The sequence below is a fragment of the Athene noctua genome, chromosome 1 (assembly GCF_965140245.1).
Source record: "Athene noctua chromosome 1, bAthNoc1.hap1.1, whole genome shotgun sequence".
Lineage (NCBI taxonomy): Eukaryota > Metazoa > Chordata > Aves > Strigiformes > Strigidae > Athene > Athene noctua.
This window is the reverse complement of record NC_134037.1, coordinates 83,446,453-83,460,463: the sequence shown is the minus strand read 5'-3', so window position 1 is coordinate 83,460,463 and position 14,011 is coordinate 83,446,453. Positions and strand designations below refer to the sequence as shown.

Genomic DNA, 14,011 nt, shown 5'->3' with positions numbered 1-14,011 from the left:
TCTCTCCCCTCTCTCCCCTCTCTCCCCTCTCTCCCCTCTCTCCCCTCTCTCCCCTCTCTCCCCTCTCTCCCCTCTCTCCCCTCTCTCCCCTCTCTCCCCTCTCTCCCCTCTCTCCCCTCTCTCCCCTCTCTCCCCTCTCTCCCCTCTCTCCCCTCTCTCCCCTCTCTCCCCTCTCTCCCCTCTCTCCCCTCTCTCCCCTCTCTCCCCTCTCTCCCCTCTCTCCCCTCTCTCCCCTCTCTCCCCTCTCTCCCCTCTCTCCCCTCTCTCCCCTCTCTCCCCTCTCTCCCCTCTCTCCCCTCTCTCCCCTCTCTCCCCTCTCTCCCCTCTCTCCCCTCTCTCCCCTCTCTCCCCTCTCTCCCCTCTCTCCCCTCTCTCCCCTCTCTCCCCTCTCTCCCCTCTCTCCCCTCTCTCCCCTCTCTCCCCTCTCTCCCCTCTCTCCCCTCTCTCCCCTCTCTCCCCTCTCTCCCCTCTCTCCCCTCTCTCCCCTCTCTCCCCTCTCTCCCCTCTCTCCCCTCTCTCCCCTCTCTCCCCTCTCTCCCCTCTCTCCCCTCTCTCCCCTGCACTTGAAGCTTTCTGTTTCTTACTTGCTCTTTGAAATGTCAAATTTGATCCTTCACCTAGAAAATAAATTATACTAGCCTTTTTTTGCCATGATAGCATCTTAGCATGTAAGTGCAATGGTTGGACTGAACGTCTTAAAATGGAGCTTTGGGGCATTTTTAGTTGATTTACAGTTTCTCTTCTGGAAAAAATGTATACATACCAGACCGTAGCAGTCAAGCAAATAGCATTTGCACAATAACTGAAAAATTCACTAGCTGTATATTTAATTTATGAACAAAGGTATTTTGTTTCCTGCAAAATCCATTTCAAATTACAAACTAATATATTACCAAGTATAGTGAATGGTTAGCAAAGGAAGAAGCTCAGACTTTCTTTAGGAGAACAAACTGATCTAAACTGTCACTTCTTTTTGGCTGATTTAGATCACAATTAAAAAAAGTCATACCAATTTACCTTGTTAGTTCCTGCACTGTGTGACTTCCCCATGAAGGCCTGCGGTGGCAATCTGTAGTAAGATTTAACAACATCAATACTATCAGTAGGAAGAAGTTAATGTGACTTAAAAATAATTAACTGTGCTGTTTTTCAAAGCCTGGCAGAGTTCTGAATTGACCAGGAGTACAGATTCAAGTTTTAGTTTGAAGTTTCCTAGTCTTTCATCTTAATTACAGAAACAACATGCCATAAACTTGTGCTGTTGGTAAATCAAACAATCTCTAAGGGGAAAAGGTGAAACTTGGATGTGAAATACAATGTTTCTGTCATCTGTATTGGCATATTTTTAGTAACCAATCTAAAGCCACAGCTTTTTGCTTGAATGAAGGTTAATATTTGCAAGCGTTTTGAAATTACTCAGTGAGAAACATGTGAAATGTTTTGTTAAATGAAATGTGTCAACAGAAAAGCCATAGATACATAATTTCCGTAGCATCTGATAAAGGCTTTTATTTCAGTTCCAAGTGTCTGACATATTTTCAGATGTGATATTCCGTACTTCTAAATACAATGAGACATTGTTTTCAAGTACCGGTATAAAATATTTAATTTGTAGGTAAGTGGAGGCATCCTTCGGATATTTCCAGAAGGTAAAGCCCAATTTGCTGATATTGAACCCAAATTCGATAGACTGCTATTCTTCTGGTCTGATCGCCGCAACCCTCATGAAGTACAGCCAGCCTTTGCTACAAGGTAAGGCTCTCTGTGTATTGCATGATGCCTATTTTATCAAGAAATGAGTGAATCCTAATGAGAAATGAGTGACACTATGAATTATGATCTGATCCCAGGTCTTTCCCTATACAGTTCTAGTTGCACTATGACAAGAAGGGATTTTTTTCTTACTGATTGATGAGGCTTCTGTTGTGCTGTTGAGTTTGTACTGACATCTGATTTCTTATTTTGGAGAAAACATCCTCTCAGGTAGGTAGGAGGGCAGACTGGAAACATCAGAAGTTTCTGAGGGAGTATTTGGCAGAACTGGGTAGGACCACCCAGAGCCGTAAGCAGACCCTACCTTAGCCAAGGGGTGCCGTCTTCATTATTTCTCTGTAAGGTTGACTAGGTACTTCAGTTTTATGTCCCCTTTTGTTGGGAACAAGTTGTTAGAAAATAGTAATTTTCAAACTAAGCCACTGCATTTGAGTCTGGGAATTGGAAGCGGGCTGTGGGGCAGGAAGGATTGTTAATAGACAAAACTTTTCTTTCTCTGGCGTATTAAAGGAGTTGTTCCCACTCTGAATCACAAGGGCAACTTGATATCTCCTTTGTCCCTCGGTGCAGGCCAGTGGATGATAAAGGTACCTGCATTCACTGCTGCCCCCACATCTTGAGTGGCATTTTCAGATAGCATTAGTAGATAGATGATGGGAGTTGTTGATCCAGACTTCCTGTTGCCCATGTTGCAACACGTTTTGATGGCCAGAGCACTGAACAATGACTGGAGCCCTGAGAACGCAAGTACCTTTGCAAGAAGTAACTTGAAACTGCCATCGGCAGGTCCTCTGTCCCCTTGCAGCCTTTTCGGAGGCTGTGCCGCTCTCCCTTCCCACCTTGTGCTCCGAGGAGAGTCAGAGGGTGAAATGCCATTTACTAAACCTCCTTAAAGTCTTTTCTCAGTAACTGGCATTTTGTATTTAAATCCTCTACGGGCAGCGGAACACCACAGAAGCTGTGTAAGAAGGTGTAGGTAATTTTGTCTTATGGCAAATGTCTAAAAAAAGCAGTTCTTGCAGTGTGACTCAGTGATAGACATGACCAAGTAAAGTAAAAGATGAGGTCACAGGTCAAGGTGATACAGTCAGAGACTATATTGCAGGTTCTGGGCAAAAACCATAATAGCACCTCATCAGGAAAAAGAACCATAAACTTACAGCATCAGTGTTACCCTGTCAATGACTGTTCAGAAAATACCTACTAACTGAAGAAAAAAACTGCTTGCTTTGTGCTTTATGAAATCTTTCTTCTGTCAGACTGCAGAAGTGTCATGTCATTTAGGTTGTGTTTTATGTCAAGTGCTTCACTGTTTTTCTTAATAGTTCAGGAGGTTTTTTTCCATCTGTTTCCCTAGGTACGCAATAACAGTGTGGTATTTTGATGCAGATGAACGAGCACGAGCTAAAGTAAAATATCTAACAGGTAATCTCTTGTTAATATCTTCTGTGTCCTTTTATTTCCTGAAGGAATAGCTAAGTAAGTAAGTCCAGGCTCATCTCCTTGGCCCACCCTGTGCACAAAAAGGGGGAGAAAACCAGCATAACTCAAGAGTCAGGTTTTACAGGGAAGGTGACCCAGTGGTTGAGCTGCTAGGCATTGACTTGGGAAATCCAGGTCAATGCCATGTCTTGCGTACACTTCCTCTGAAACCTGAGGCTGCTCAGTAGTTTTATATTGGGGATACAGCTTCTCCCTAGTCTTGTCTCCCTAATAGGTGTGGAGGATAAATACACTAGAGACTGTGAGGCAGTGCAGAACTGAGAGCCCTGCAAATAGCTTTGAATGTAGTGATTCATCAACTGAATACAACTTAACCTGGCTAGAATCTCTGTATTGGAAAAACAAAGCCTAAAATTAAAATCTGGAATCAAAGAATGGAGTTACTTCCTCCATTTCGAATTCCACAGATGTAGCATCTGTTTTCCTTTTTTGGCTTCTTTCTCAAGAGGAAGTTGATCTAATTTTCCTGTTCAAATTAGCATTATAAGGAGAAATGGCCTAGGACTTCTGTCATGCTTGTAATTGCCATCACAATTTTGTATTTGTTACAGTAGCATAAAAATAAACAAAAATCAGGTGTACCACAAGTGCATACATGTACAGGGCTACTTTCTTCAGGGTTTTGTCAAGAGCTTTGAAACTGATGATGTTGAAGATATGTGCTGTCATTTCCAAATGACACTTCCATTCATTGCTGTTAGGCATCTGAAGCTCCTAAGTAGCCCCAGAGCTATCTAGTGGCTGGAAAGCTGGGGTTTAGGTCAGTCCCCCTTGGTGCAGCCGGTGACTTTGTGCATTTCAGGAGCGGTAAGAGTGATGCAGCTCCTGCCTGGCTAGCAAAGAAACGCAGGGTGGCTGGGCAGCCTGTCCCACTGCTCGGCGAGGCACGGTGGCTTCCCAGGCAGTCAGGAGTGCCGGATAACGCCCGCCTGGTCTCTGCAGGAAGCCTGTCTGCAGGCTCAGCTTCGTGTCACATGCATGTAACTGCGCAGCTCCTGGAGCCAGCCTTGCCAGATCAGAGCTGTTTCAGTTATCTCTGCACAGCTTCAGCTCCTGCCCTTTCAGAAAGAGTGCAGGGAAGTGGTTCAGATGGGCTTGTGTCTGCAGGGAAGGTGCTCACCTCACCCACCGCCTCAGCCCCCTTCCTCTCCAGGGTGCCCCTAAACTCCAGGCACTTAAGCAAGGAAGGCTGGGTTAGAGGGGTGGTTTAAATTTTGTAATGGTAAGGGTGTAAGTTGCCCTGTAATTTATATTATCATATTCTTGTGATTTCAGTTTTTGTTTGCAATTAAAATTGCTTTAGTTGCTCTGTATCTGCAGCAAGAATTGTGCAAGATGTTTTTTGTTTTCTACTGACAATAAAATGTAAAACTACAGAATAAACTGTCATAAAATAGAAAACTTTGTTTTTGGCTTAGTGTCAGTCTATCTAAAGCCATGTGTGAATTTTTCCTAAATATGTGATACTGTGTCTGTTAATGTTTTGATAGTCAAACTTTTGTTTGGGGGTACCTGAAGTTATCTAGGTGAATTTTTAGAAAAAAGGACAGAAGAGGTTTGGATTGGTTGGTGGTTTTGTTTTGTTTATTTTTTAGCAGCAAGTCAAATAGAATGTTACATTTTAAAAATTTCTCAGATTTACAAAAGTAAATACCCAGAAACTCTGGATATTGATACAGAATACTGGGCAGTATCCTTAGATTGACCGTTTTTAAAGCTTACATTTAAAGGCTGAGAGATCCAGACCTGCATGTATGATGTGAAGTATCCAGTTTTCTACTTGGGCAGCCAAATAGATGCCTACTTTCAGAGATCATGAGTAACCAAGGCTCATCAACTTTACAGAGCACAGGATACAGAGCATGTATACAAAAATATCTTATCTTGTTGGATCATATGTGCTAGACAATCTTTGAAGTACTCTCTTAAAACTAATCTGGAAAGTGATGTAGCAATTCTATAGACTGTACTTTGATAAATGCTGAAAAATAATACCAATTCCCTTTTCATGTTTCTGCAGGTGAAAAAGGTGTGAGGGTTGAACTTAACAAACCTTCTGACTCAGTTGGAAAAGACGTTCTATAAGCCTTTGATTTAGCAACTCCCCTTGCTATTCTCCCTGATAAATCTTGATGCTATCTATTAACTTTTGAATGTGAATAACAAGATAAAGGAAAATCAACAACAAACCAACATTTTAATAAAGAAGCAAACAGTGTTTCCATGTTGCATCAGATAGAAGGTTCTTTGACTGCTGAAGCATTGTACTATGTGATTGTGACTCCAGGCCTGTGACTGCTTATGTGAAGAAATAAGCAATCAGTAAGAAACAGCATATGCATCTGGACATAAATAAGTGCCCTACATAGAATTTGTCCATCCTTATATTTTGCCAGACCTGTCATCCAGCTGAATCAAATTCATCTCTCCCTTTTTTTATATGGTAAAAGTTTGAATTTTGGGTAATTTTTGTATGACCAGGTACAGTTTATCAAAATTGAGTCTTAAAAAAAAAAAAAAAAACAAACAAAAAAAAAAAGAAAAAAAATGAAAAAAAGAAAAAAATTACCATCTTCTCCAAAATAACATGGATCTATTTTTGTAAAACTGTTCATACTGTTCTCCTCTGCCATGAAAGACCTAATTTAATGTAAGGGTTGCCAGTAACTAATAATCACTTTAATTTTCTTTACACCTTAAGTCGGAAAAGGAGCACTTTAATTACCAGCTAAAAACCTGATTGTTTTATATCATATCTCACACTAATCTTAACTTTTAAAGATTGCTGCTGTATTGTTTTTTTGACTATGTCCTTATTTTGACTAGAACCTTATTAACAGAAGCAAATCAGTATCTCGCTATTATAACATTCAGTTTGTGGTTTTGTATGTTGAATCCACAGAGGGGAAGTTTCTGTCTCTTGGTTGGTTTTTTTTTTTTGGTTTGGGTTTTTTTTTTTTCAAGTGACTGGCACTAAGTGAACTTGACACTATTGGTTGCTGTCATTGGCTTTGGGGACCTGGTATATACCACCAAGTTACGAGAGTATACAAGGGCTTTCCTAGGCTATTAGAGGTACCCAGAACCTCCTTATGTACTTGACAGAAAATTTTGAGCTTTCTCCTGTTTTCTAAAGAATACTTGCCACCCCCCTTTCCTTTGTATATAAGTTAATAGAATATCTAAAATCCACATTTTTAATTTACTTTTCAAACATTGGTGTCCCATGCAGTCTGTAAGTTGACACCTTGATCTATATACATAGTATCAAGGAGATGGTCAGCACACTGAAACTGAAGTGCATCACTGTAGGCTCCTTGTGCAATACATCTTTAGGTTTTCACTGTGCTGAAGGATTTTCCCAAAAAGGCACTGCCCTTTGATCAATACTGAGGTATATATTTAGTAAGAAAACATTTACTTTCTTTTACATTGTTTTCTTTTTATCAAGGAGAGGGGACATTGCAGAATAAAAGATGTGCAGAAACTTTGATGTTCTTATTTTTAAGAAATGTATGTTTTGGACATTGAATTATATTTTTTTTCCTTCTTTTTTTTTTTTTTTTTTTTTTTTCCCTGAGCTTTAAAAGCTTGAGAAAACAAAAGCAAACCTAAAAAAGACAGCATTCATATTTACAGGAGTTTGGGGGTTGATCAACTTACCCACTGCAGCTTTCTATCTGTCCCTTATTTCCTTAGTTAGCCAAAACAATGTGAGTGTACAGAAATATTTCTGTATATATTACAACTTGTGACAATTTTAGCATCTGTATAGTTTGTATTCAATTAGAGACCTTTTCTATGGAAAGCTCAGTAATTTTTTATTAAAAAGATTACTATTGTTCATGTAAAACATGAAAAAGCTAATTGTTTAGTAACAAACTGACAGAAGGGGGAAAAATTCAGTATTGGTATATCATTTAGGAGAACCAACAGAAATCCCAGTTTTGTTTTGATTTTGTTTTTCTGGGGTTTTTTTAGTAAGTTCTTGCCCTTTACAGTTCTCTTCCTCTTTCCTCGATTCTTCCCAGAAAAACAGACAGGATACCTTTACAGTAAGTGCCTCTGCCAACCTGGCCAAGGAGTGCAAATCTTCATTACTGTCTGGTCTGCAGTGCATTTAGGCTACAATGAAGCAAGCAAAAAAGCCACCTCTTTCTACTTCATCTTCTTTAGTACTACTTTGATGGAGGTTTGGTTGAGTTTGTTTTAGAAATATAAGCATAAGCCTTTAAACTCATTTCAATCCCTCTGTAATTCAAACTTCCGCAGTTACACAGCGTATCAAATTCTAATCACACTGTAGGTTTGTGCTCGCCATACAGGTTTTAAAAGTGCTTAATTTTTCACTCCATGTAAGTCATTACAATAGGGTCAACAAATCAGGTCAGCCATTTCTTCCATGTTCTTTAGAAACTGTTCATTTCATGTCGGTTGAATATTCAGTCTTGAGCATCACCAAGCAGGTCCTTGTTTTAAAACTATTTTTTAAACTGTCTTATGATCTGTATGTGTCTAGTCCTGGTTAAAGATAAAGCTTCATAATGCTATTTTTATTCATGATGTTAGCTGGCTGTGAAATACGAGACCTTTATCTATAGCAGGCAAAGAAATTCAGGATTCATTTACAGGTTGCCTATGAAGTTGTGTAATTTGAAAAGCAGTGTTCATTATGAAAGAGCTCTCAAGTTGCTTGTAAAGCTGATCTAATTAAAAAAGATGATGTATAAAGGTTCTTGAAAACTATGTGGTTATTTGTAATCTTTGTAACTTTTAAAACTACTCTGTAGAACTGCCCCATAATAAAGGGGGCATATGGATTTTTGGTGGGTTTGTGGAGAGTATTTTGGTTTCTTGTGATTTTTGAGAGTTGGGGTTTTGGGGTTGTGTGGTTTTTTGGTTTTGTTCTTTTTTTTTTTTTTTTTTTTAAATCAGAGCTGTTTCTGCTCTGGAGAAGGATCTGGCTTGGTTTGGGTTTTTTTTTTTTTCATGCTGCCTGCAGTTACCTGGGTGTGGTGATAATTTTCCTGAAGATTTTATCCCTTAAAAACAGCACCAAGTTTAGGCTGGCTGAAGAGTGATGATGGACATAGAGGCAGCTCTTTTTACCACTTTCTGACAGGTATATGACATGCAAAATGAAAGTCCTCTTCAAACAGGATTTGTAAGGTTTCATGGGAGCTTTTCAGTTTTACATGGCACCCAGTGAATTATGAGCCCTTTGAAGATGGCAGAATAATGATGGAGTTAACAGATGCCAGCCCATACGATGCCACACAACTTCCCTAAGATTTTTGATGAACTTTGTAATGACTGTATAGTAATCAAGGAAACATCTGGCTGGCTGTGCTTCTGCTTGTTGCTCTAACTCTTGTGAAGCCCCCTTGCATGTGCTTGTCTGTCTTGTACTGGTTTCAGGAAGAGTTACCTGGATCTCCCAATGAGTCTGCCAGCCTTAGTGCACCTTTCATCACACTTGGATACTTGCTAATGGTTCTTGCCCCTGTGTTAGACTGAAGCCTAAGTGCAGCAGCACTGAGCTGATCCCAAAGTGCTTTGAGGCTTTTTCCATGCTTCAGTGCTGTATAACTTCTTACATGTTCTCTTGAAATGGCCTCTTTCCCATTTTTGTTTTACACTGAACAAGGAAGAAGCCTTTCTAGCACTTGCAGCCATCCTGTGTAGACCTGATTTTTTTTTTTTTTTTTTTTTTTTTCATTATCACATTGTTGAGCACAGTATGCAGGGGGATTGTTTTGCATAGTAAAGCCAAACACTGCATCAGGGAAAGATGAAGTCTCTCTTGGGTGTTTCTCAGAAGATGCTTGCAAATCTGAGAAGAGGCTAGCTGACAGCCTGTACCTTATGTGAAACATCTGGCTCTAAGGTCAGGAGTGAAAAGATCACATCTCTTAAGTCATACTTACTGGTAAGTATAATCAGACTGGAAAGTACTTGTTTTGTGCTTGCTGAATGCTTTGAAGAGGAGGGGAGAGACCCAAGTGACAATAGCAAACTCAATCTCAGAAGTGTAGCGTGTGTACTTTGCTTGCAGGCAGGCATGCAGATATGCAGATAGCTGCATGTACTCACAAACACATAGTGGGAATTTATGAGTATTGAGCAGCAAAGCCTTTGAAGAAATTCATGGGACTTAACTGGATTTGAATCTCATATGCTTTTGGGGGGCGGGGGAAGGATGGGTATGGATCTGCAAAAACTTGGGTCTCCCATTATCAGTTTTCATATAAAATACTCACTTAGCTTTTTTTTTTTCTTGCAGATGAAGGCTTGAATGTAAGTAATTACTGCAAACGCACTGAAGTCTGTGCCACTACACTGCTGTAGGAGCTGTGTTCACTTTGGAATATCTGCTGAATCTGAGTTGCTTGACCCTGTCTGGTGGGAGTGGATAGCAGCTGACAGGAACAGCTTGAAGGTCCTCTGTCCTACCAGACAAAACCAGTTCCAGAGAATTCACTTTGTTGACACTTGCTACCGCTTACTCAGTTCCATCAAGCTTTTCCCCATAGCTTTGAAGTGGAGTGAATATACAGCCTACTTATCCCTTTCCTGGAATAAGGAAGAAAAAAAAAAAAAGTCTCATAGCTCCCAAATGGATGAGTCAGGTACTAAGAGTTGACTTTAAAAATGGAAGGGGCAGATGAGGTGCAAATCACCAACCCATTGGGGATAGACTCAAGTCCTTGGCAGGACAGGAAGGAAGGAATGAGTTGAATAGAAATGGTGAAGCAGGATGGGAAGAGACTGACGCATGAGACCAATATTAAAATGTGTGTAGCGGGTATGGGGAATATTGGACATGCCAAGTAAAACTATGCTATAGGTGGTAGCTTTTGGGAGGAACATGAAGTGTGAGGAGAAAGCATATACAGCGTGTGTGCCTCAGGAAAGACAGTTGTTGATGCATCCCATCCATCCTTTCTCTTCATGGAAGTGTGTTGCAAAATACTATGTTCCTATCTCTGAAGATGACAGGTTTGTAACTTTTTGCTTGAACTGGGAGTTGGTTTCCTTGGTTGTCTTCCAAGTTGTAAACTGCTGGACTTTGGGAGTTTTTCAGGGGATTTTTTGTTGTTGTTGGATTATTGGGAATTAAATGTGCAGCTCAGGATTAAACTTCTGTTGGTAATACTTTATGGGGTTTTCTGGAGAATTTACTGTAACTACCTTGTATATAATGTGGTGATAAATGCTGGAAAAGATGACCAGTTCATTTACCCTATAAGCCCAACACCAGCATCTTCACATGGCTAAAAATTTGCAGGGAATGCCTCACATCTGAGCACAGATGGACTAACAGCTTGCCAGCATCGCACACAGTTGACTCACTGCTTCAGGGCAGTGTTTAAACTGGAAACACATTATTTCTTTCAAATGCTGTTGGAGATGGGAAGTAAAATTTCATCACTAAATATTCAGCATGTGGAACCACTGCTCCTTGTGGGTCTGTCTGTGTGTCATGGTTTGCCAGGGTGGAACCCGTTCCTGTCCTGGGCTTGTTTCAAGGGCTTGTGTGCTTCAATTTTTGGTTTTGCTCTTAAATAAAAGATGAATCCAGAATTACTAAAATGCAGAGATTTGACTCCTACTCACAAACAGAACACCTAATACCTGAATATTTTACTGGGTTGTGAGCTGGTCTTAGCTACCTAAAGAAAGTGTCAAACAAAAAGCCAAGCAAAAAACCAGATCAGAACTATCTTAAGGCAAGTCAGTTGCTTAAGTTGTAAATGCATCTTGCTTACATTACTGTATGTAACCAAGTTTTATAAAACTGCTATTAAAGATTGCATTATAGCAGAGGACATGGTGGCAGCTCTAGGAAACGTAAGGAAACTAGAATTTTGGAGCTTGATTAGTTCCTGTGGCAATTCTGGGAAGTTTTTCCAAACAGTGAAGATGGGTGTCAAAAAACCCAAACAAACCACTAGCCAGCAACAAACTAAACACTACCACCCCTGAACCTGAAAATCTTGGCTGTTGGTGAGTGCTGTACCTTGGGTTACTGGAACTGAAAGATATTTCAGAAGAACTGTTTTTATTTGAGCACTTAGCAACATCTTCGGACATCAAAGAATAAATATTCCTCTGAGGAAAATACAATTGTGGACACAACTAACATTTTTGCAAAGGGAACCAGGGCCATGGGTGATAACAGAATCTGTTTTCTGAGATTAGAGTCCAGCTGATGGTGTTTCTGATAGCAAAGAGCAAGGTTTGAGCTGTCAGATCGGGCATATTTCTTTTCCCTTCACTTCCTCTTCCCCAGCTGCAACATAATGGTAAGTAATGTGGTTCTGGGCACATGTTCTGCACAGCTCTATTTTAATGAACAAATGAAAACTGTAGTAAGTTAACTCTCTTCAGTCCTAAATTTTTGTTATGTGTAGAACTCTTTAATGGCATGTAGGTAGCAATTTTTAAACTTCTTTGATTACTTTTCTTTTTCCCCACCTGCACTATGAGAACATTCTAGCTTGAGAACATGCGCTGCAGTGCCATGACCAGGGAGGGCATGTATTTTACGGTAAAAAACAGACTTGTACAAATCCAGGAAATCGGAGAGGGGGCGGCGGGGGGGCGCAGTCCTGGCGCCCGCCGTGTGACCGTCACCGGGGGTGCAGCAATCCTCCGGGAACCCGCTGCCGGGGACAGCTGGGGGCAAGAGCCAGGGCCGGGTTCCCCCTGCTGTCCCAACTGCGACAGGGCTGCCCCCTCGGAACAGAAAAACGTGTTCTTGGGATCCTAGAGGCGACAAGGAGACGAGTTGCTCAGTTTTAGGTGGAGGATGTGCTGCACAAGCAGAAGCTATTTCAGCCTGTAGCAATCAGAGGATGCCTGTTTTGGTTGGGACGCTCTTTTGTTGTTGATTAGGATGGTGTAAGCACTTGTTTAGAAACTCACGGTGCAGCTTTATCTACCATTAAACATCCACCGGTGCAGTGATGGAGGAGCAGGGAAGCAGGAGGTGGCTGGTTACACCTCCAGTGCTGACAGTACGTTTTCAAATTTGCTCCGGTTTCTCAGGTGAGTGCTGGGAAAGCAGCAGCTCCGCTTCCTACCTCCCTGGAGCGCTCCCTTGCCACTTCTGCTCCCGCACATGCATGGGGGCCTCTCCTGCCCTTTGCTAACCCAGTGCTTTTGCACCCTTCCAGGCTGAGTTAGCTCTCCCAAGTGTTGTCCCACATGTTGTTAGCTGAGCTGCGGGCTTTTGTGCTACACCCCTTGTGTGGGTGTTGGATTAAATTATAACATACTTGGCTGAGGAGAATGTATGGGTTTTCCTCTCAGAGATGAAGGCTGGCAGCAGCCTGGTGCCTGCTTTTCCAGGTGGTAAGGTGCTACTTAAGCCCTTGGCTGAGAGTTGCAAAAAATGCCTGGAGTGGAGCAGCTACCAAGCTATGGCCACCAGCATAGCCTCTTGCTACCTGCCCTGAGTTGGTGATGCTTGACAAAAGCTCAGTGTGGCAAGCTGCTGAGTGTCTCAAGGAAGCAAACCACTCTTGAATTGCTGCGGGTGCTCCTCTTTTGGCAGAAGTGGTGGGATTATACATGACACGGCTGAACCATGACAGTTCATGGGACATACTCTTCAGCTGGCATTGAATTCAGTGTATCTAACCATGCACACATCACCCAGGAGCAGTTTTATGCCAAGCTGGGGTAGTCTTTTTATCGAAGAAAGGAAAAGGAGAGACACAAGGAGGCTGGAAATGGGTGCTGGATTCACAAACAGGACCTGTGCTTGCCAATGTCCTGAAAATCGTATCGCCGTGACACAAATCCACAGCCCCGTGTAAAAATACACTCGGGGCTGGGATCAACCTATCGTACAACTCAAAGCTGAGTGAGGATGCTTCCCAACAGCAGAGACCTCCACTCCCTCACTTCTTCCTGGAGAAGTTAAGGCAGCATTTCCCTTAGTACCTGCTGCAGAGCAGGCATAGACTGACTGTGACCGTATTGTGTGGTTTAGTGCCTGTGCTGCTAAGGGTGCACAACGCTGATTTAGTGTAGGAGCACTCCACTGCAGAGGAGTCTTGGCATAAGGTAGCATTTCTGAAGCCTGTAAAGGGGTTAAGAGGAAGGCTGCATTAAAGCCACTTCTCAGTGTTTTCCTCCAAACTTGATGCGTCCTCACTGCTTCAGGGGATGCTTGTGTCCATAATGCCTTGCAATTGCTCCGAAGTTGTGGTGTCGATTGGGCCATGTGTCTGCTTTGAAAAAACTGTCAGCCCAAATGTTAGCAGTAAGAACTCTTGGGTGGTGTCCTCTTAACTCTGCCAAATTGCCTGGGAAATGTTGCCAGCTAGCTTGAGTAATCTTAGGGTTTTGCAGTGCCTGAAATACCTACTATTTCCTGTCATCAGATGTTTTTCCTGCCTTCTAAATCTCTTACAGGTAGATTCAGAGTTCATTACATCTCAGCTTTAACTCATGCCATCTGCAGGGCTGATAATCCATCCCCCTCCTGCCCCATTCCCACCAGCATGGCTTGGCAAGGAAGCAGCAATTAAAAGCTGCCTTTCCAGGGCAGGGCCTAAGGCCGTGACCCAGCTCCCTGCTCCTCCACACAGCTTGACAGAGCAGAGCTTCCACCTACCTGTCTGTGTGTTCTGGCACATGCCTGGCTCCTGCCTGAAGTCCCCCCAGTCTGATGCATGGGATGGGGGACTTGTGCCTCATGGACACGGTCTGGGTAGTGGCAGCA

The 14,011-nt window shown here is 42.1% G+C and overlaps 1 protein-coding gene across 2 annotated transcripts in view; it reads left to right on the top strand.

The window, feature by feature from the left end:
- Positions 1-8,947, top strand: part of EGLN1 (egl-9 family hypoxia inducible factor 1) — a 39,803-nt gene extending 30,856 nt beyond the window's left edge. For both annotated transcript variants that reach the window (XM_074896735.1, XM_074896734.1), the window contains 3 exons: positions 1,616-1,752; positions 3,131-3,198; positions 5,297-8,947. In XM_074896735.1, coding sequence (XP_074752836.1) covers positions 1,616-1,752; positions 3,131-3,198; positions 5,297-5,361 — 270 coding nt within the window. In that variant the 3' untranslated portion in view covers positions 5,362-8,947. The remainder of the gene's footprint in view (positions 1-1,615; positions 1,753-3,130; positions 3,199-5,296) is intronic.
- Positions 8,948-14,011: the final 5,064 nt, after the last annotated feature.